The sequence below is a fragment of the Cynocephalus volans genome, chromosome 4 (assembly GCF_027409185.1).
Source record: "Cynocephalus volans isolate mCynVol1 chromosome 4, mCynVol1.pri, whole genome shotgun sequence".
NCBI classification, from domain to species: Eukaryota; Metazoa; Chordata; class Mammalia; order Dermoptera; family Cynocephalidae; genus Cynocephalus; species Cynocephalus volans.
This window is the reverse complement of record NC_084463.1, coordinates 97,963,697-97,985,949: the sequence shown is the minus strand read 5'-3', so window position 1 is coordinate 97,985,949 and position 22,253 is coordinate 97,963,697. Positions and strand designations below refer to the sequence as shown.

At 37.2% G+C, this 22,253-nt stretch overlaps 1 protein-coding gene across 2 annotated transcripts in view; it reads left to right on the top strand.

Annotated features, from left to right (window-relative positions):
* The first annotated feature begins 446 nt into the window (after window positions 1–446).
* The window catches only part of ACER3 (alkaline ceramidase 3), a 177,280-nt gene continuing 155,473 nt past the window's right edge, over window positions 447–22,253 (top strand). The window contains exon 1 of one of the 2 annotated variants that reach the window (XM_063094390.1): window positions 447–634. In XM_063094390.1, the coding sequence (XP_062950460.1) occupies window positions 532–634 (103 nt within the window). In that variant the 5' untranslated portion in view covers window positions 447–531. The remainder of the gene's footprint in view (window positions 635–22,253) is intronic. The other variant, XM_063094392.1, reaches the window with a different exon arrangement.

Here is a 22,253-nt window from a genome sequence, read left to right as displayed (position 1 = left end):
GCTCTGTTTGAGGCCTGTGGCCAATGGAAGACATTGAGGTGCATAGCTGCACAGGTTTCATCAAGCAAAGGCTTGATAGAAGGCTTCATCCCATCCCCACGCCAATTAAATCAAACCCCACCCACACAAATAGAGGCTGAGACACATTCTGAAAGAAAATGGCCCCTGGGGAATCAGGAACCCCTAATAACCGCCAAGGTCTTGCCTAGGCGAGCCAGGGAGCCCAGGCCGCCGGGTCCCCACTTTCCCGAAACACGCCCCTGCCCCGCCCACAGGGGACGGAGGGGCGGGGCCACCCAGCGCCTCGGAGTGGGCCCTGCGCCGGCACCGCCCAGCAGCCCGCGGCGCCGGCGGGCGGGGCCTCCCCGCCGGGCAGTCTCAGTAACGGCGCCGGGCCCCGCCTCTCGCGGAGGGAGGGCGGGCCGTGAGCTAGCGCGCGAGCACTGGCCGAGCCGGCTTGGGGGCCCGCGGAGCCGAGCGCAACGAACGGAGCGTCTGGGCGGCGGAGGCGACGGCGGCGGCGGCGGCGCGATGGCTCCCGCCGCGGACCGCCAGGGCTACTGGGGCCCCCCGACCTCCACTCTGGACTGGTGCGAGGAGAACTACGCCTTGACCCGGTACATCGCCGAGTTCTGTGAGTGCGGCCTGAGGCAGGGAGGGACGGAGAGAGGACGCCGGTCTGAGGGGGAGACGCTGTGTGAGGAAGGCAAAGGTCGAGACTGGCCCCGGGGGAGGCACCAGGCCTGGGCGAGGGAAGCTGCGGAGAGCTGACAGGGGATCCGGTGTGTCGAGTGAGAAATGCCGGGGTCTGGACGGGCTGAAGGGGGGCCTTAAGATTGTGGGGCGGAAAAGAAGTGGGGAGCGCCTGAGGAACGGGGCTGGGAATGGGCGGACTGAGGGCAGCCTGGGGGTAGCCCGGGAGGCGGTTGGGAGAGTGGAGGAATGAGGGCCCAGGACACCTGCTCTGCTGTTGCTACCACCACCTTAGCCAGCAGGGCACGGGAGAAGGGCTTCGTCTTCCCCCAACTCTGTGAAACTCTCTTTCCCTTCCTCTTTCTCTGTTCTTAGTAGACCTCCTTGCTCACCTCCAGGGAACAGTTTTACTAGTGTGACATCCGAACACAACATCATCCCCTCCTCCCCTCTCCCACCCAGAGTATTTTCAGGTACCTCCAGGGAACAGTTTTACTAGTGTGAGATCCGAACACAACATCATCCCCTCCTCCCCTCTCCCACCCAGAGTATCTTCAAGTACCAGAGATCATCTGCTCTCTGAATACGACTACTCAACTATCATCTCGCAGCAGTAGAAGGCAGAGCACTTAGTGCATACCTTCCTGCTAGTGCCAGGCTCCCAAGAGCACAAGGGGCCAAGTCCCTGCTCCACCCTATCCTAACCAACTACCTAGGGGTTAGGGGTCATCTCAGGACACTACTTCCACTGAATGCACTTTCTGAGGACTTAAGGCAGACTCCTTCTCTGGCTGCTACCCTGACAGGCTCTGCTGGGCAGGTCGGAGTTGTTTTCTGTTGTGTGTGTGTGTTTTCCTAGATGATTATTTCTGCAGGCTAAGAGAATCTGCCACTTCTTTTTCTTTTGTTTAGTTTGGTCAAGTTTTGAGAGCAGAATGTTTGATATTCTTTCAGGAACCTGCTTCTGGCAAGGTACAGAGAATATTCTTTGGCTATCTATTACTGCCTTCTTTTAATTAGATCCACTTTATCAGGACATGAAGCACAACTCTTCTTAGCTAACCTTCCCATTATTGAGTTTTTCTCCCAGGCGTGTGTGTTTGGCTTAGGAAAGAGGCAAGTGTTTCATGCCAGATGAACCTACTTTATTCTGTTCCGGTAATTGGCTAAGTTAAAAAAAGAGTACATAACTTTTTTGCAGTTTTCATAACTTTAGTATCATTCCCTTGAGGTCATGATTTTGGTTGGGAGTCACTTTTCCTGAACTATTATTTAAATTAATAATTTTTACATCATGAGAAATATGGGCAAAGGGATCATTTGTAGTAAATGTTGGCAAAGGAAGTACTTTAACAGTTAAGATCACTTTGGCAAACCCACACCTGGTTCAGTGGACCGTGACCACGAGGGAAGGGACTTAAAACTATGCTCTTTGAGCATGGAAAAGAGAAACTCAAGGGTCTTCAAATACTGCATGGGATATCATATAGAACAGTTAACTGACTGTATTTCTTTAGAATCTGGAATTAGGACCAGTGAGTGGAAACTAACTTGTAAGTGGGGAGATTTTGCTTCAACATAGAGAAGAACTTTCTAACCAATGATATAGTAATGGAACAGGCTGGCTTGGTGGGGTGGAGGGCTTTCTCTCTCTGAAACTGTTAAAGCAGACATTGCCCAACTAATTCATGTGAACATTTTAGGAGGAATTAACTATTTAGTAGAGAAAAGGGGCTGACCTTAGTTGGCCTTTAGATCCCTTGCAGCCTTATGGGTCTATTTGGTAATAGTGACTCTTAGTTTAGAATCGGGGTTTTAGATTAAAATCAAAGGAGAAAACTGACAGTTAAGTCATGTGGACTATGAGAGAGCAAGATACTACTGTTCTGGCAGATAGCTCTGAGAAATGGGAAATGGCTTTAGTTCTTAATGTACTGAGAAGAGGAAACTGAGCAGACTGCAGGGAGGGTTTTGACATAGGAATCAGAGGCGTTGCAAGAAGAGGATGAGTGAATGTAGGCAGCCATTTGCGCATGTACCTTGGGAGAAAATGATCTGGAGGAAGTTGAGGTCAAGTTGTCATCCCGTAACAAGTTGTGGGTGCCTATCATACCTTGGAGTAAGAGAACTTGATCTTTGAAAAATGTGCTGATTAGTAATAATATGTTTAAAATATTATGTGTCCAAAACACATAAAAAATGCCATTTTTTCATTACTATAATATTTTCATTAATGGTGGTGTTAATGATGGTAATATTTAAGAATAATAATAGTAATAACAGCTATTATCTAAGTGCTCACTATGTGCCATACTTTGCTAAGCACTTCATATGTCTTCTCTTTTGATCTTTGTAATAATTCCAAAAAGAATGTATTGTCCCCATTTCACAGATTAGGAAATTGAAGCTATAAGAAATAACTTACCTAAAGTTGTGATAAATGGTATAAAAATAGTATTCAAGTTAAGGTCTGACTTTAAATCTAGTATACCGTATTCCCTCCCCATCATTACTTCTGTCACACGTTAATTGTTTTGCCACTGTGTTCAAGGGACCAGGATAGACATTGAATGATATACTATCACAAAGGACAAATTGGATAACTATTCAAGTTATTCAACTATCTTTCAACTATTTAACTATTTTTCAGTATTAGGCTGTGTATATTTTGGGTAATAATGACAAGTTCGGAGAATTGCATGTTCAGATATTGTGGCGGTTCTCAATTACTTTCAACGCCTGAAAACCTGCCTTTTTGGCATCACCCAAGACCAGTTCAAGTTCCTTTTTGTTTGAGCAAATTGTAAGGACCAGGGGAAAGGGTAGAGGTCTCTCTTTAGCTGTGAATTAATAAGCCCCTTGTTGTGCCAGAATTTATAGGTACAGGTAGTCCTTGCTTTGCATGGTAGTGTGGGACATTACAAATGACCGTGCAAAACTAGGGGAGGCAATTTTAATAATTAATGGAAAAACCTACAATTGTTTTGTGGCTTTTAAAATTTTTTGTTGAACATTATAAACCCTCTTGCTGTTGGTTATAAATATATAGAGAGATGAAAAGAAACTAAAACTAATATTTAGTACACTGTAATTTAAAAAATTAAAAACATTAAAAATTAAAATGTTTTATTTATTTGTAAAATAACTTATCAAGAGTAGTTTGAACAGTGTTTGCCTTCTTGTCATATAACTTATGATAAGGAATGAGTATCTTTTTTGTGCCTTGGTGAATCCTTTCTAAATTTGGATTAGCTTATAACATTTTATCTTTCATATTTTCAGTATTGTGAAATATCTAAGAGTTCCTTTAATGCAGAGTTTTTTTCTAATGTTGCTTCTTCTGGGACATCTTCATCCTTTTCACCACAACCACTTTGTTCATTTATGTTGATAAGTTCCTCAGGCTGCGTATCTAGTGTCTCTTGAATGGTAGCAGTGTCATCATTCCCATGGTCAGCTATTTGTTCTATAACTCCGTTTACATTTGATTGGATTTCTCTTCCAAACATTGTCACTCTTTATTTCTCTGCTGCCCTTTCCATCATTGTTGGCCAGTTCCCTCTTTCTATTATTAATTTTTGTAAAATGTCACATAAGTTTATCACTAGAAGACAAGGAAGCAACTCAACTACGTGCTTTGCTGTCTGTACCTGAACTGAATAACAGAAGGGCAGTGACTGATCACCAGTAGACTTTGAAAGAAGTGACTTGGTTGGTCACTGATTGTGATGTGCTTTTATTATTTACATAGTGATTGTGGATTGAAGAGCTAGCAGCGAAGTTTATACTATATTCAGTTACTCACAGGTAACATACTGTGGTAACTGAAATTTGAATTGTGTTGTTGGGGGATTGGTGTTATTTAACTAAATGGTGATAACTGAAATTTGAGCATATTGGAACCCTGCAAAGTGAAGACTGCCTGTGTGTTTCTTATCCTTAGAACATTCCTATTAAGAAATGTCAGGTGCCGTTACCCCATTTTGTGTTTGTGTGTGTGTGTATTTTGCTTTTTATTTTGGAAAAACTTCAAACATATATAAAAGTAGAAAAAATATCACTCATCACCCAGCTCCAACTGTCATTTCTCGTTGTTTCCAAACGTAAAATTTCTACCACTGGGGGCTTTTGGTCAAGATGGCAGAATAGACAGTCCCCAGTGTCACTCTCTCCCACAAATCAACAAATTTACAACTATAAAAATGTAACATCAGCCAAGCTGGGGCCACTGGAGCTCAGGGGAAGAGGAGGAGAGACCTATGGAACTCATGAAGGCAGGAGAAACCATGATGAGAGAAAGAAAAAACTACTCTCAGCATTTTGGGCTGTGGCCACTTTAATGCTGGAGCGCATGGAGCAGGAGCCAGCAGAAGCCGCAGCTGTACCCTTTAGATGGAGTTACTTGGAGGCGGAAAGGGAGAAGAGGACTTTGGTGGCCCGCAGGACAGCAAGACCACTAATAGGGTTCCTGTGGACCCATGCAGGAGTGAGGAGCCAGAACAACTGAATAAAGGGAGCCATTCAGAAGCCGGTGAGTCATTGCAGGGGACTGGTGCAGGGCCCGTCCCATGGGAAGTGTTTGGAGTATGTGCGGTGGGAGAGACAGGCTCACTGGGAGAAAACTAGGACACAGCAAGGACAGCTGATCTGCCCCCCAATCAGCGCAGAACCACCCAGAGGAGACTGGTCGGGAATGTAGAATTGCATGGGGTGCAATTTGATGAAAAAACATAGGCCCAGATCGAAGTTTCTACACAACCCAGGTGCACCGAGTACCTGGAGAGCCAGAAGTACCTATAAGGTCAACCATTAAACCCTGAGCTGCACAAAAAGCCTTCCCTAGGGAAACACTAGCAAAGCAGCAATTTACTCAATTACACAGCTCAAGTACTGGTTCCCACAGGAAGTTCCTCCATGTTAGAAGTAAGCATAGGACAAAAAGTTGGTTCCAGCCCAGGCACGCCATCAATGCCTTGGGGCCCACCATGGGACATGAGGCATGGAGCCAGGGGCAGGACCCCTGCCCACAACCACTCACATGACCAGCACCTCGGGGCCCTGCCCAGGAACCCGAGGATTAGGGCCAAGACCAGACCCCACTCCTACATCCAGGCACACCACCAACGCCTCAGGTCCTGGCCAGGGACCTGGAGCTAGCAGCTGGGGACTGGACCCTCTTCCCAGACCCAGGCACACCATGACAGTGCCTCAGGGCTCCACCCAGGGGCCCAAGACATGGAGAAGGGGAACAGACCCCCCTCCCACAAGCAGGCACATTGCGCCAGCGCCCCGTACAAATTACGATTTGTAACAATATATATGCTAGTAATATTGATTTGATCAGCATATCTCAATGTTGAACCCAAAGAATATGTATAATCAATTTTGATTCAATAAAAATTAAATTAAAAAAAAAAATTCCTACCACTGCAGGTATCTAAATATTGTCTTGCAGTGTCCCTCTCATTTTCCATCCCACCTCCCCAATTAGATACCAGTAATAAACAACTCTTATGTAAGTGCTTTGCCATGCATCAAACACTGTCTTAGCCCTTTGCGTATATTTTTAGTTCCACTGTTACCCCATTTTAAAGAGGAGGAAACTGAGCCTTAGAGAAATTAAGCTATTAAGTGGCAAAATGGTATTCAAATTTGGGTCTGACAACTCTTTCTACCAAGACATACTATCTACAGGAAGTGGAATTTCAGGTGCTGTTGTTTTAACGGAAGAAATTTTACCAAAGGGAAATGAAGGGGAATTCTAAGTTTTAATTGTGGCCTCAGAGAGGAATTTATCCAGTTAAAAACTTTTCAGAATGTTTCATTTATTCAGCAAATATTTGAGTACCTATTTTGTCATCGCCTCATATGATAAAACTATATATGAAGACAGCCTCTCTGTTCACGGTAGGTAAGAGGCTAGTAGGGATATGAACAGGTAAGTACAAACAGGCACACTCTTACTTTCAAGTGAAATGCATTCCTAAAAATGTATTTGATAGAAGAATGTCCAAGAATTGACATATTATAAGAGAGGGTTTATTTATCAGAAAGCTAGAAAATATTTGCAAATTCCTAATTACAGTTTTTATGGGGGCTACCTCAGTCTGCAGAGGTAACCGGATTGGCAAGACTTTCATGGGTGGGTAGAATGAGTGGTAACTTCTGGTATGACCATCTAGCCATCTCCCTTTGTCCTTGGGCTGGGATAGTTCAAGCTAGGTATTGTCCCTTCCCATGTTTGCTGCCCCTCTGCTCATTCTGTTCATAGGAACTGGGCAGAAGGAAAGTAGGGCAACCCCCAGTGTGTATACCTTTATTATGGTATTCATTTAGGTGGGAGAGAGAGATCTGTCTTTTCTTGCCACTGCAGCACAAGACAAGAGAGGCTGTAACCAACTGCCTCTGCCATACACATATGCCAGGAAAGGCATCTGGCTGCTTGTAGCCCTTTGCTGCCTTTCTTTTCCTTTCCTTTTGTCAGGACCCTTCCTACCATCCTCCCTGAATAGTGGCCTCAAATAAGTGAGCACATGTCCAGCTTCTTTTGGTCTGGGGTCCTGTGGGCTGGCAAAGGTGACATCTGTGTCATCTTAAGATAGTCCTTTCCCCGTGGGTTATTGACAGGTAAGCAGCTCTGCCTCCAACTTATAGCTCAAAAGCATCATAAGTCAACTGAAGAATGGAGATCAAATAAAAGACCAAATTCAATGTACAGAAGTGTTTAGGTTTAATGTGTCAAAGTCAGAGACTGCCAGTAAATTGTTTTAGGTGCTGTGATGGATATATATATATATATATGTGGTACACTGAGATGCAAAGAAAGGGTGTTTATTAAAAAGTTAAAACATAGATAGGTTCACAAAGATTTTACAGTGTTAGTGCTACAAGAACCACCATACCAGCTAATTTTTTTTTTTAAAATTATGGAACACATGTAACATAAAATTTATCATCTTTACCATTTTTAAATGTACATGCAGTTCAGTAGTGTTAAGTACATTCACATTGTTGTGCAATCAATCTCCAGAACTCTTTTCATCTTGCAAAACTGAAATTCTATATCCATTAAACAACTCCCCATTTTCTTCTCCCCCTGTCCCCTGACAACCACCCTTTCTGTCTGTATGAATTTGACTATTCTAGGTACCTCATGTAAGTGAAATCATACAGTATTTGTCTTTTCATGACTGTCTTATTTCATTTAGCATAATGTCCTCAGGGTTCATCCATGTCGTAGCATGTGTCAGAATTTCCTTCCTTTCTAAGGCTGTATAATATTTCATTGTATGTATATATTTCATCAGTGGACACCTGGGTTGCTTCCGTCTCTTGGCTATTATGAATAGTGCTGCTGTGAACAGGGTGTGGAAGTATCTCTTCCAGCCCCAAAAGAGGAATGGCTGGGTCATGTGGTAACATAGTTATTTTAACCTTTTCATCAGAAAGAAGCCTTTTATTATTTTCTTTCATGGGCTCTATAAATTTATTATCTATCTTACATAAATTATAATTTATTATTACTCCTACATAAATTGTAATTGTTAATGTATTTATCCCCATTTTAATTAATCAAAGGCACATGTAACTGTCAATCAGATGAGATCTAGTCACTGTTACAATACTGTATTGATACATATGAGATAGTCACTAATTAATGTATTGATACAATTTTAGTTCAGAGCAAAACAGCCTATTTTCATTGCAGACTTCTTGTGGATAAATGTGATTTTCAAATATTGAAAATAGCCAACTGGAGTAATAATAGCTAATATTTATTAGGCTTAATGTACAACTCTTTTAAGTTATATTCTGTTAGTAGTCCTATATTATAGGTCTGGAAGTTTAGGGCAGAGAGGGATTAAATAATTTGTCCAAAGTGTTGGACAAATTTCCACTTTGCAAGAGACAAAATGAGGATTTGAACTCATGCAGTCTGACTTCAGAGTGCATGCTCTCTCTTCTCTTTCTTTTTTACTTTTAAAATTAGCTTTTTGAGATATAATTTACTTAGAATAAAATTCATCTGTTTTAAGTGTATAGTTTGAAAAGTTTTGACAAGTATATACACCTATTAACCACCATCCCAATCAAGATATAGACTATTTCTATCACACTAAAAATGTTACTTAGCAGAGTACTCGTTTGTAACCATATGCTATACTGCTTGATCTGAAGTAGGTACTATTATAATCCTAATTTTACAGTTGAAGACATTGAAGTTTAAGAAGGTTAAATTTCTTGCCCAATATCACTTAGGCAATGGCCCAAGTAACCTAAGGGACATTTAATTTTGAAGCTATCTGCTTGACTATTATACTATCCTGCCTTCCTCTATTACCACTTTTTCACACCCCAGTGAGTCCTGGGACCTCAGATTGGGAACTAGTTACAAATAAGGAAAAAGACCTGAGACTTGAAGTGATTTGCCCAAGAATATGTTGCAAATTAGTGAAGCTTGGACCAGAATTCACATTCACTAGTTTCTCAGTCTGGGAAATGGTAGAGCTGAGGAGGATGATGTCAGTGCTGTTGATGTCATATTGTTAATGAGTTACCAGATCACAGGACTTCTCAGAACAAAAAGAGCTTCTAAAGAGCTATTTTATTATGGGGAACATAACCTAACATCTGCAGAGTGCTTTATAGCAGTGCCCCTCAGACTTTAATGTGCATGTGAATTACCTGGGGATCTTATGAAAACACATATTGTGGGTTGGTAGATCTGGAATGTGGCCTTCGAGTCTGAATTTCTTATAAACTGTCAGGTGATTCTAATGCTGCTGGTCTGTAGACTATATTTGGAGAAGCAAGGCTTTACGTTTACAAAGCACTTTTTACATCTTCTTTCCTGAGAGATGTAGGTGTTATCTCTGCTTGTATGTAAGGAAACCAAGTTCAAAAGGATAAGCGATTTGCTCAGGATCCTGGGGCTGGTACCTGGTTTCTAATCTTGAAAACTAAGTTAGATGTCGATTCTCCTGCACAGTAACAGCAGGCTGAAAATGCTGTGTGTGAAGGAAAGCTTGAAAATGATCATCCTGGGTAATAACCTTAATTGAACTTTTTCAGTTCAAAAATAATTTTCATTCTTATTTGCGCCTAAAACCTTTCCCAAGCTCAAACCAAACCACTTTTTAGACCCAAGTCTGTAGTTAGAGCTTAGCAAGTATTTGATGGCTGAGTACATTTTGAAGTCTAATCTTTACTTAGCATTTACCCAGGTCTTCCAAGATATTAACTAGGAAGAATTGTCATTTGGTAGCACATGTTGGAAGAAAGGATTGCTTTTTTAAAAAATAGAACAGTAATTGGTGTGTGGGTAAATGAGAACAGAATAATTCCTCAAATGGTTAATTGAGGAACTTCACTGAGTTGGAATATATAGAATAGGAAATATTTAAATGAAAGTCTTGCCCAGTGCATTGTTTTTTCAGGTTTAAAATTTTAACCTGTTTCTTCAGTTTTGGGGTTCTATCTTTGTTCCTTTGCCAGCTGTTTACCAGTTAGTGGAAAAAAACTCACCTAGAAAGTTTTAGGTAGTGCGGAAGAGAATTTCAAAAGAAGTAAACACATGAAAAAACATTTTTGGACACAGCAAAATGATAGAGCCCCAAAGTGACAGCAAAAGCAGTTTATGGTGGCATGAAAGTCCTAGATGTTTTACTATGGGGAACATACATGGTATAATGGAAGGGCCACTGGATTTGGAGCCAGAATCAAGATTACCATCTGGACTTTGCCCCATTGAGCCTTATGAGTTTGGGAAAATTACTTAATCATTCTTTGTATCAGTTTATTTTCTAGAAAATGAGAATAATGATATAGGGCTATGAGAATAATGATATAGGGCTATGAGATTTAAATGTCATGATACCTGTGAAACCACACAGTGAAGTGCCTGGCAAATATTAGATGCTTAATCAATATAAATTGAATTGGAATCTAGTCAAAATAAGTTTAAAGACCCAAATCAAACCATGCCTTATAGTTGTCGCCTCCTCATCTGTGATTAGTTTTATTTTGAACTTGGCTAAGCTATGATATCCAGTTATTTAATCAAACACTAATCTTGATATTGCTGTGAAGGTATTTTCTGGATGTGGTTAACATCTACAATCAATTAACTTTAAGTAAAGGAGATTACTCTAAATAATGTGGATGGGCCTCATCCAATCAGTTGAAAGGCCTTAATAGCAAAATCTAAGGTTTATTGGATAAAATTCTGCCTTAAGTCTGCAGCATCAACTGCAGTTAAACCTTTATTTGAGGAGATCTCCTACTTGACTCTTTACTTTGTTAGACTCTCCCTTCCTCCTTCCCTTCCTCCATTTCTTCCTTCTTTTCTTTTATTTGTTTTTAAACCCGGGATTTTTAGATGTTTTCTGTGGGAGGGTCAGTTGGACTATCTAGTGTGTCACACAGCCTTAAACTGATTTCTTTTGCCTATGCTGTTCCTTTGTCATTTGTAGTTTCATTCTCTCAGTCAGTAGATACCTCTTTAAACCTTGACTAATAGATGCTGCTTCTGATTCCCTTTGAGGACTTTCTGCTGACTAATGGATAAAGGCCAAATTCTAACATGACATGAAAAGCCCTTCAATTTTTTTTTAAGTGAAAATTTTCACATACATAAAGTTGGAAGAATTCTGCAGTGAAAATCGACTCACCCCCTACCTAGATTCTACTGTTAACATTTTACTAGACTTATTGTGTCACCTCTCTGTCCATTTATTCTTTCCTCTCCCTGTTCATCAATTCTTTTTATTTTTGACACATTTCAAAGTAAATTGCCGATATCTGTACACTTTCCCCTATATAATTCATATCATTAATTGAAGTTCAGTTCTTTATGTTTTTTCTTTTGATGTAAAATTTACATTAATGTAAGGCACAAAGCTTGAATTTATTTTTGCTGAATTTAGAGGAATGCATGTACCTGTATAATTGAACCCCTATAAAGATACGGAACTTTACCATCAATCAGGAGAGTTCCCTCATGCCTCTTCCCTGTTAATCCCCACCTCCACCTTCCCCTTTCTCTCTAGTGCAATCACTGCTCTGATGTTTTTTTCCCCACCATAGATTAGATTTGCCTGTTCTAGAACTGCATATAAGTGGAATCATCTAATATTTGCTATCTGGTATAAGGCTTCTTTCATTCAGCATAGCATTTTGAGACTCGTTGTTGCTATGTGGTAATATTTCATTGTATGAATATTACCACAATTTGTTAACCCATTTTCCTCTTGATGGACACTTGGCAGATTTCAGGTTTTGGCAATTATAAATAAAGCTGCTGTGAACATTCTCAAACAAGTCTTTTTGTGGATATATATTTTCCTTTCTCATAGGTAAATGCCTAGGATTGGAATAATTGGGTCATAGGGGAGGTGCATGTTTAGTTTTATTAGAAACCGCCAGACCTTTTTCCAAAGTGGTTGTACCATTTTATATTCACAGAATTTGATCCACATCCTTGCCAATATTTGGTATCAGTCTGGTAATGGAGTTGTAGCTCATTGTGTATCCAGTTTATTCTTAACTCTTGTCTTTCTTCCTCCTTTTCTTTGCCCTACTTACACTGTACTTTTGGCAAAACAGGGTATTTATATATACATTTATACCCTTGTGTACCTTTCATTGTTCATATTGTTCCCATGAGAGATAATAATAAATTGTCTTTTAAAATCATGAAGTTTGGGGGGTGATTATTCAGCAATCGATATGTGAAAACAGTGTCTGAAGTTGAGTTTTGAGCAATTTTGATTTCCTATTATGTAAATGAAGTATGACAAATTACACCATATTGTTTATTCTTAGAAAATGAGACTTTAAAAATAAGAACAGAGTTTAGTACTTTTATATAGGCCCTTGCATTTGAAGATTTGAAAGAATTTTATAAGCATCATTTTATTTATCCCTATAATGTACTCATGACTCAAAAGATGTATTTTACCTAATGAAACAAAATAAGTACTTATAGGTTGAAATAATTCAGTTGCAGAGCTGGAAAAAATCTTTGACTCATCATAGGTGTGGACTCCCGCTCTTAACATGTGTTCCTTAACATTTCAGAGCAAGCTACTTTTAACAGCAAGTAAAAAGACTTGGAGTTAGAAACAAAACAGAACTCCAGAATTGTGCGTGTCAGATTCTTGACAATGCTATAAAAACTGTGTTTTTATGACTTTCACTCACTTATTCATTCATTCAAAATGATAGGGGGAGATTCTAGATAAGATAGTGTTGCTAAAATGAAACATTATGGTTTCTAGGCTATTTTACCTGTTAGATAGCAACTTTTCCTCTATTTTTCTTCTTTTTTTAAAAGCAGACATGAGGGCAATCTGGTTTGTCGTCTGAAATCCCATTGATCACTGGAATTGATTCAGTTGGTCGTTTCAATCAGATGGATTTTCTTTCACTACTCAGGAATGTCCAACCTAAAGTTTGACTGATGAAGAGAATTATGACCTTGATAAAGGAGGACTGTCCTTTGGTTAGGAGCAATCATAATTAAATAAACGTTTAATACCATCTGTGTTGTTCTCTGATTGCATCTTCTTCCTTTTCCTCCTGAGATAACCAGTATACTTAATTTAGTGTTGATCATTTCCTAGCTTTTACCACTTATACATTCCTAAAAATATACTGTTTAGGTTTGTTTGTTTTTTATTTTATGTAAGTGGAATTGTACTATATGTACATTCTTCTGCAACTTGCTTTTTTTAGTCAAATTGTGTTCATTAGTATCATACATATCCCTGAGGATCGTTTGTGTTGATGGGTGTAGATATAGCTTATTTATTTTTACTTTTGTTTAGAATTCCACAGTATGAATATATTGATTTATTCGTTCCTCCGTCATTGAATGTTTTGTTGTTTTGAGTTTTTACTGTTACAAACAGTGCTGCTGTGAACATTCTTGTACACCTTTTGGTACACACAAATGTAACTTCTGTATATAATTGGGATAGTAATGGTTAGAATGTAGGGCATGCCCACATTCAACTTTAACTAGATCAGTAGTTCTCAAACTTTTTGGTCTCATGACCTCTTTACACATTTAAAAATTATTGAGGACCCCAAAGTATTCTGTGAGTTAAATCTATTGCTATTTACTATAGAAGTTAGAATAGAAAAATTTTTTTTAATTTTTATTAATCCATTTAAGATTCATGCTTGTGAGAAATGATATTTGTCCATGTTGTTGTATCAGTCGAATGTTCCTTTTTATTGCTGAGTGGTATCCCATTATATGAATATATTATAGTATATTTATCCATTCTCCTATTGATGGATACCTGGGCTGTTTTCAGTGTTTGGCTATTATGAATAAAGCTTCTATGAGCATTCTTATACAAATCTTTTGGTAGACATACGTTTTCATTTTTCTTGAGTAAATACGTAGGAGTGGAATTGCCAGGTCATAGGATTGGTTTATGTTTAGTTTTGTAAGAGACTGCAAGATGTTTTTTCCAAGTGATGTCTCATTTTTCATTCTCACCACGTAAGTTTTGGGTGCTCTGCATCTTCAACATTATTTGGTGTTGTCATTCTTCGTAATTTTATCTATTCTGGAGTGTGCATAGTGGTATCTCATTTTAAATTAGCATTTACCTGATGACTAATGAACACATTTTCTTGTTCTTCTTGGCCATTTGTATATCTTCTTTTAAGAAGTGTCTTTTCAAATCTTTTGCCCATTAAAAAAATTGGATTGCCTTTTTATTATTGAGTTGTAGAGACCCTTTACATATTCTGGATATAAGTCCTTTTGTCAAATGGATGTTTTTTGACTATTTTCTTCTATCTATGGTTTGTCTATTCATATTCTTAAAGGTGTCTTTTGACAAAAATTTGTAAATTTCGATGGAGTCTAGCATCAGTTTTTTCTTTTCATATCTTTTCTAAAACCTCTTTTTACCCTCAGGTTGTGAAGATATTTTCCCATGTTCTCTTCTAGGAGTTTCATAGTTAATAGCTTTGTATTCAAGTCTATATCTATCTCAAATTTATTGTCATATATGTTGTGAAGTAGGATTGAAGTTTATTCCCCCCCACCCCCTACCCACATGCATATCCAGTTATTCCAGTATCACTTTGTTGAAAAGATTTCTTTCCCCATTGGGTTGCTTTGCTCCTTTTTAAAAAAATTAGTGGACTGTATGTGTAGATCTATTTCTAGACTCTTCTATTCTTTTGATCTGTTTATCTATCCTTATGCCATCACCATAGAGTCTTGGTAAATATAGTCAACTACTGTAAGTCTTTCAACTTGCTTCTTTTTAAAGATTGTTTTGGATATTATACATTTTGGATTATACATTTTCATATAAATTTTAGAATCAGCTTGTCAGTTGTGGTTTTAAAAGATGTGCACAAATCTTTTGCTACTTCTCTGTTCAAGAGGTGGAAATTAATTATCCTCCCCTTGAGTGTAGGCCAAATTTATTGACTTGCTTCTAATAAAATAAAATAGAAATAATGGGGTGAGACTTTGGATGCTAGATTATAGAAGGCATGACTGCTTTTCTCTTGGCCTCTTTCTTGGAGCACTCAATTTTGAGGGAAACCAGATTTCATGTCATGAAGGGGTCTGTGTGGTGTGGAACTGAGGCCTCCGTCCAAGAGACACACAAGTTAGCCATCTTGAACGCAGATCCTCCAGCTCCATGCAAGCCTTCACGTGACTGCTGACCTGGCCAGCATTTTCACCACATCCTCATGAGAGATTGAGAGTCTAAACTGTTTCCATATTCCTGACTGTCAGAAACTATGTGAGATAATAAATATTTGATGTTTTAAGATGCTAAATTTTCAGGTAGTTTGTTATATAAAATAGATTACTAATACATCAATTTTTATTAAAAAAAACCTACTGGGATTATGATTGGGATCGTGTTATATCTATAGATCAGTATGAGGAGAACAGACATCTTAAAAATATGAGTCTTATAATCCACCATGGTATATTCCTTTGATTATTTAGATCTCCTTTAATTTCTCCTAGCAGTTTTATAGTTCTCAGTATAGAGGTCTTAACCATCTTTATACATTTCTTTCTAATTATTTTATGTTTTTTATGCTCTTATAAGTTGCATTTTTTAAAAGTTTCTTTTCTCTAGTTATTTGCTGCTAGCATATAGATAGACATTTGATTTTTGTTTATCCTCCTCGTATCTTGTACCTTGCTATATTCACATATTAGTTTTTTTGGTTAAAACAATCACATGATCTCCAAATAGAAAGTTTTACTTCTTTCCAACGTTCATGCATTTTCTTTCTTTTTTTGTGTGCTACTGCATTGGCCAGAACCTTCAGTACAATGTTGAGCAGAAATGATATGAGTGAACATCCTTGCCTTTTCTTGCTCTAAGAAGGAAAGCATTCAGTATTTTACTATTAGGTATGATGTTAGCTGTAGGTCTTTTGTAGATGTCCTTTATCTGATTGAGGAAGTTCTTTTCTTAACTTACTGAGTTTTATCATGAATAAGTGCTGGGTTTATCAAATGTTATTCTGTATCTATTGAAGTGATTATGTGATTTTATACTTTCTGTTAATATGATTAATTAAATTAATTGATTTTTGAATGTTGGACCAACTTTGTTTCCCCAGCCCACTTGGACATGATGTATTATACTTTTTATATATTGATCAGTTTGTTTGTTTGCTTTGCTTTTTTGGCAGTTGGCTGGTACAGGGATTGAACCCTGGACCTTAGTGTTATCAGCACCTTGGTCTAGCCAACTGAGTTTAACTGGCTAGCCTGATCAGTTTGATTTGTCAGTATTTTTGGCAGGATTTATTTTTGCCAGGATTTTTGCATCTTTGTTCATGAGAGATATTGGTCTGTAATTTTGTTTTTTGTTAGGTTTCTGTGTCAGGTTTTTAAATTGTATTTTTCAAGGAATTTGTTCACTTCATCTAACTTGTTGAATTTACTGGCATAAAATTATTTCTAATGTTTCCTTATCATTGTTTTAATGTCTGTATAGTCTGAGGTAATGTCTGTTCTTCCATTCCTGATAATTTGTGTAATTCGTGCATTATCTTTTTGTATATTAATCATCCTAGTGGATGTTATTTGTATATTAATCATCCTATTAATCATGTCAGAGGAACAACTTTTGGCTTTGGTAATTTTTTCTACTTTTATTCTGTTCTTTTCTTTCTTCTATTTATTTTTTACTTAATTATTCTTTTTTTTTTTAGTTTCATGAGTTATAAGCTGAGAATACCAATCTTAGACTTTCTTTTTTAATAGATGATTTAAAGTTATAAATTTCTCTCTCAGCACTACTTAGCTATATACCACAAATTTTGATATGTTTTATTTTTACTTTTCCTGTAATTTCTTCTTTGATTCTGAGTCATTTAGAAATATGATGTCTAATTTCCAAATATTTGGGTTTTGTGAGTTATCTTTTTGTTATTGATTTCTAGTTTAATTTCATTGTGCTCAGAGAGCATATATTTTATTGAATTAAAATTCTTTTAAATTTATTTTCCTGTTTTATGGCTTTTCATATGTCCTATCTTGGTGAATCTTCTACATGCATTTGAAAAGAATACATATTCTGCTGTTTATGCATGTAATATTATAATAGACTGAATATTTGTTTCCTCCCAAAATTCTTATGTTGAAACCCTAACCTCAACATGATGGTAGTTGGAAGTAGGGCCTTTATAATTAGGCCGTGAAGATCGAGCCTCATGAATGGGATTAGTGCTCTAGTAAGAAGAGGCCGGAGACCAACTAGTATTCCTTCCACTGTGTGAAGGTACAATGAGAAGGTTGGCCGTCTGTAACCCAGAAGACGGCCCTCACCAAAACCAATCGTGCTTAGCACCCTGATCTCAGAAGGTACAATGAGAAGGTTGGCCGTCTGTAACCCAGAAGACGGCCCTCACCAAAACCAATCGTGCTTAGCACCCTGATCTCAGACTTTTGACCTTCAGAACTGTGAGAATAAATTTCTGTTGTTTGTCAGTTGCCCAGTCTATGGTATTTTGTTATAGTGGCCCAAACTGACTAGTATTCTATAAAGGTCAAACAGATCAAATTGTTTGATAGTGTTGTTCAAGTCTTCTACGTATTTACTGACTCTTAGTCTACTTCTGTTAATTATTAAGAAGAGCATTGGAATCACCAACTATAGTAGTATATTTTTCTATATCTCCTTTCCATTTTTACTTTATATGTTTTTGTTTGTTTGTTTGTTTGTTTGTCTTGGCAGCTGGCCAGTGCAAGTATCTGAACTCTTGGTGATATAACACTTATTTTATATGTTTTGATGCTGAATTTTAGGCATACACCCTCTTCAGAATTTTTATATAATCTTGAGGTATTGATCCTTTATAATTATGAAATGTCCTCACTTTTCTTCAGTAATATCCAAATTTCTGAAGTCTACTTTGTCTGATATTAATGTACCTACCCAGCTTTCTTGTGATCTGTATTTGTATGTTTCTTCTTTTCTAACCTTTAAATTATAACCCATCTGTGTCTTTACGTTTAAAATACTTTTCTTATAGAAGCTATAGTTGTCTCTCTCTCTCTCTCTGATTTAGTCTGATAATCTCTGCTTTTTAATTGACATATATAGTCTATTTATAGTTAATGTAATTATCAGTATGACTGAGTTAACATCTCACTGTTTATTTTATATATTTTTCTTTTTTTATGAAATAATCATTAAATTTTTTAAATTGAAATATAATTGATTGTGCATATCTCTGGGGTACTGTATTGAATATTAATACCTGTGTACCATATGTGATGCTCAAATCAGGATAATTAGTATATTCAGCTTTTTTGTATTTTCACTCTGCCTTTTTTAGGGATGTGTGTGTGTGTATCTAGTATTTCATCTTGTTTACTAGAGTCTCTGCTACATCTTTTATTATTTCAGAGGTTGCTATGGAGTTTATAGTATATATCTTTGGCTTATTATAGTCTACTTTCAAATAATTATACCACTTCATGTATAATGTTAGAACCTTAAATAGTATAAACTGAACTTGTCTTGGTAATACAGTTTTTCTGGTGATAAATTTTGTCAGCTTTCTTTATCTGAAAATGTTTGTTTTACCTGTATATTTAAAGCATATTTTCACTGGATATAGAATTCTTGTTGGGCAATTATTTTCTTTCAGCACTGAAAAATTGTTTCATTGTCTTCTGTTTTGCATTTTTTGTTTATCATCATTTTTTTTTGCTCTCTTTGTTGCTTTTGTTTTTTTTCTCTCTGATCTTAAGATTTTCTCTCTATCTTTTTTTTTTAATTGAAACACATTGATTATACATATTTGTGGGGTACAGAATTATATTTCAAGGGGCCAGCCCATGGCTCACTTGGGAGAGTGTGGTGCTGATAACATCAAGGCTGTGGGTTCGGATCCCTATATAGGGATGGCCGGTTAGCTCACTTGGGAGAGCGTGGTGCTGACAACACCAAGTCAATGGTTAAGATCCCCTTACCAGTCATCTTAAAAAAAAAAAAAATTATATTTCAATACATGTATACAATGTGTGATGATCAAATCAGGTTAACATATTCATCATCACAAAACAAATATTTCTTTGTGATGAGGGCATTTGATCTCCTCTCTTCTAGCCATTTGATAACCTGCAGTAAATTACTGTTAATTATAGATGTCTGGCTTGACTGTACACCAGTAGAATTTATTTTTCCTATCTAGCTGTTTTATGTCCATTCACCAACCTCTTACTATCCTCCCTCCCCCTTCTCTGCCTCTAGTAACCACAGTTCTGTTGTCTCCTTCTGAAAGTTCATATTATTATTAGTGGATTGGTTTTTGTTTTTCATTATTTTTTTTAGCTCCCACTTATGAATGAGAACATGTGGTATTCTCTTCCTATGCCTGGCTTTTTTCATGTAACGTAATTTTCTCCAAGCCCATCCATACTGCTGAGAATAGCAGCATTTCATTCTTTTTTAATGGCTGAGTAGTATTCTACTGGATATATATACCACATTTTCTTTATCCAGTCATCCATCAATGGACATTTAGGTTGGTTCCTAATCTTAGCTATTGTGAATAGAGCTGTGATAAACATGGGAGTGCAGGTATCCCTTCAACACGATGATTTCTATTCCTTTGAGTTTATAGCAAGTAGTGGGATTGCTGGATTGTATGGTAGTTCTGTCTGTAGTTGTTTGAGAAACCTCCATACGGTTTTCCATAATGGTTGTACTAATTTTCAATCCCACCAACAGTGTATAAGTGTTCTCTTTTCTCCGCATCCTCACCAGCATTTGTTATTTTCTGTCTTTTTTTAAATAATAGTCAGTATAACTGAGGTGAGATGATATCTCAATGTGGTTTTGATTTGCATTTCTCTGATGATTAGCGATGTTGAACATGTTTCATATGCCTGTTGGCCATTTGTATGTCTTCTTTTGAGAAATGTCTGTACAGTTCCTTTGCCCATTTTTTAATCAGATTTTTTTGTTTTACTATTGAGTTGTTTGAGTTCCTGTATATTCTAAATATTAATCCTTTCTTGAATACATAGGTTGCAAATATTTTCTCCTATTCTGCAGGTTGTCTTTTTGCTCTATTGACTGTTTCCTTTGCTATGTGAAAGCTTTTTAGTTTGATATAATCCCATTTGCTTATTTTTTCTTTTGTTGCCTATGCTTTTGAGGTCTTATTCATAAAGTCTTTGAACTACATCCCAAAGTGTTTCCTCTGTGTTTTCTTCTAAGAGTTTTATAGTTGGTCCACGTGTCTGTTTTTATGCCGGTACCATGTTGTTTTGGTTATATAGCTTTGTAGTGTATTTTGAAATCAGGTAGTGTAATGTCTCCAGCTTTATTCTTTTTGCTCAGGATTGCTTTGTCTATTTGAGTCTTTTGTTGTTTCATATGAATGTTAGGATCGTTTTTTCTATTTCTGTGAAGAATATCATTGGTATTTTGATAGGAATTGCGTTGAATCTGTAATCTCTTTGGGTAGAAGGGATACTTTCACATCATTGATTTCCAATCCATGAACATAGAATGTCTCTCCAATTTTTGTGTCTTTAATTTCTTTCATTAGTTTTCATTGTAAAGATCTTTCACATGCTTGGTTAAATTTATTTTTAGGTATTTTATTTTTGGGGTGGCTATTGTAAATGAGCTTGCTTTCTTGATTTCTTTATCTGCTAGTTTGTTGTTGGTGTATAGAAATGCTACAGATTTTTGTATACTGAATTTGTATCCTGCAACTTTACTGAATTTGTTTATAAGCTCTGAGAGTTTTTTGGTGGAGTCCTTAGGTTTTTCTGTATATAAGATTTGCAAACAGGGACAATTTGACTTCATGTTTTTCAATTTGGATGCCCTTTATTTCCTTCTCTTGCCTAATTGCTCTGGCTAGGACTTCCAGCACTATGTTAAAATAGGGGTGGTAAAAGTGGGCATTCTTCTCTTGTTCTTAGAGGAAAACCTTTCAGCTTTTCCCCATTCAGGATGATGTTAGCTGTGGGTTTATCATATATGGCTTTTATTGTGTTGAGATACTTTCCTTCTATACCTAATTTGTTGAGTCTTTATCATGAAGGGATATAGAATTTTGTCAAATGCTTTTATTGCATTTTTTGAGATGATCATATGGGCTTTTTCCCTTAATTTTATTGATGTGATGTATCACATTTATTGACTTGCATGTGTAATGAATCTCACTTGATCATGGTGTGTAATCTTTTTGATGTGCTGTTGAATTCTGTTTGCTAGTATTTTGTTGAGAATTTTTACACCTATATTCATGAAGGATATTGACCTGTAGTTTTCTTTTTCTGTTTTGTCTTTGTTTGATTTTGGTATCAGGGTGATGCTCAAAGAATGAGTTTGGGAGAATGGCCTCTGTTTCAGTTTTTTGGAATAGTTTGAAAAGAATTGGTATTAATTCTTCTTTAAAAGTTTGATAGAATTCACCAGTGAAACCATCTGATCCTAAGCTTTTCTTTTTGGAAGGCTGCTGATTAGTGATTCAATCTCATTGCTCATTATTGGTCTATTCAGGTTTTCTGTTTCTTCTTGGTTTGGTCTTAGTAGGTGGTATGTGTTCATAAATTTATCCATTTCCTCCAGATTTTCAAATTTGTTGGTCTGCAGTTATTCATAATAGCCTCTAATGATTCTTTGTATTTCCATGGTATCAAGTGTAATATCTCCTTTTTCATTTCTGATTTTTGTTATTCAGGTCTTCTCTTTTCTTAGTCTAGCTAATGGTTTGTCAATTTTGTTGTCTTCTCAAAAAAACCAACTTTTTGTTTTGTTGATCTTGCATATCATTTTTTTGGTCTCTATTTCATTTAGTTCTTTTCTGATCTTTATTTTTTTTTTCCATGTACTTATTTTGGGATTTTATTGTTCTTGCTTTTCTAGTCCTTTGAGTTGTAACATTAGAGTGTTTACTTGAAGTCTTTCTATATTTTTGCTGTAAGCACTTATTGTAATAAACTACCCTCTTAGTACCGCTTTTTCAGTATCCCATAGGTTTTGGTATGATGTGCTTTTGTTTTCATTTGTTTCAAGAAA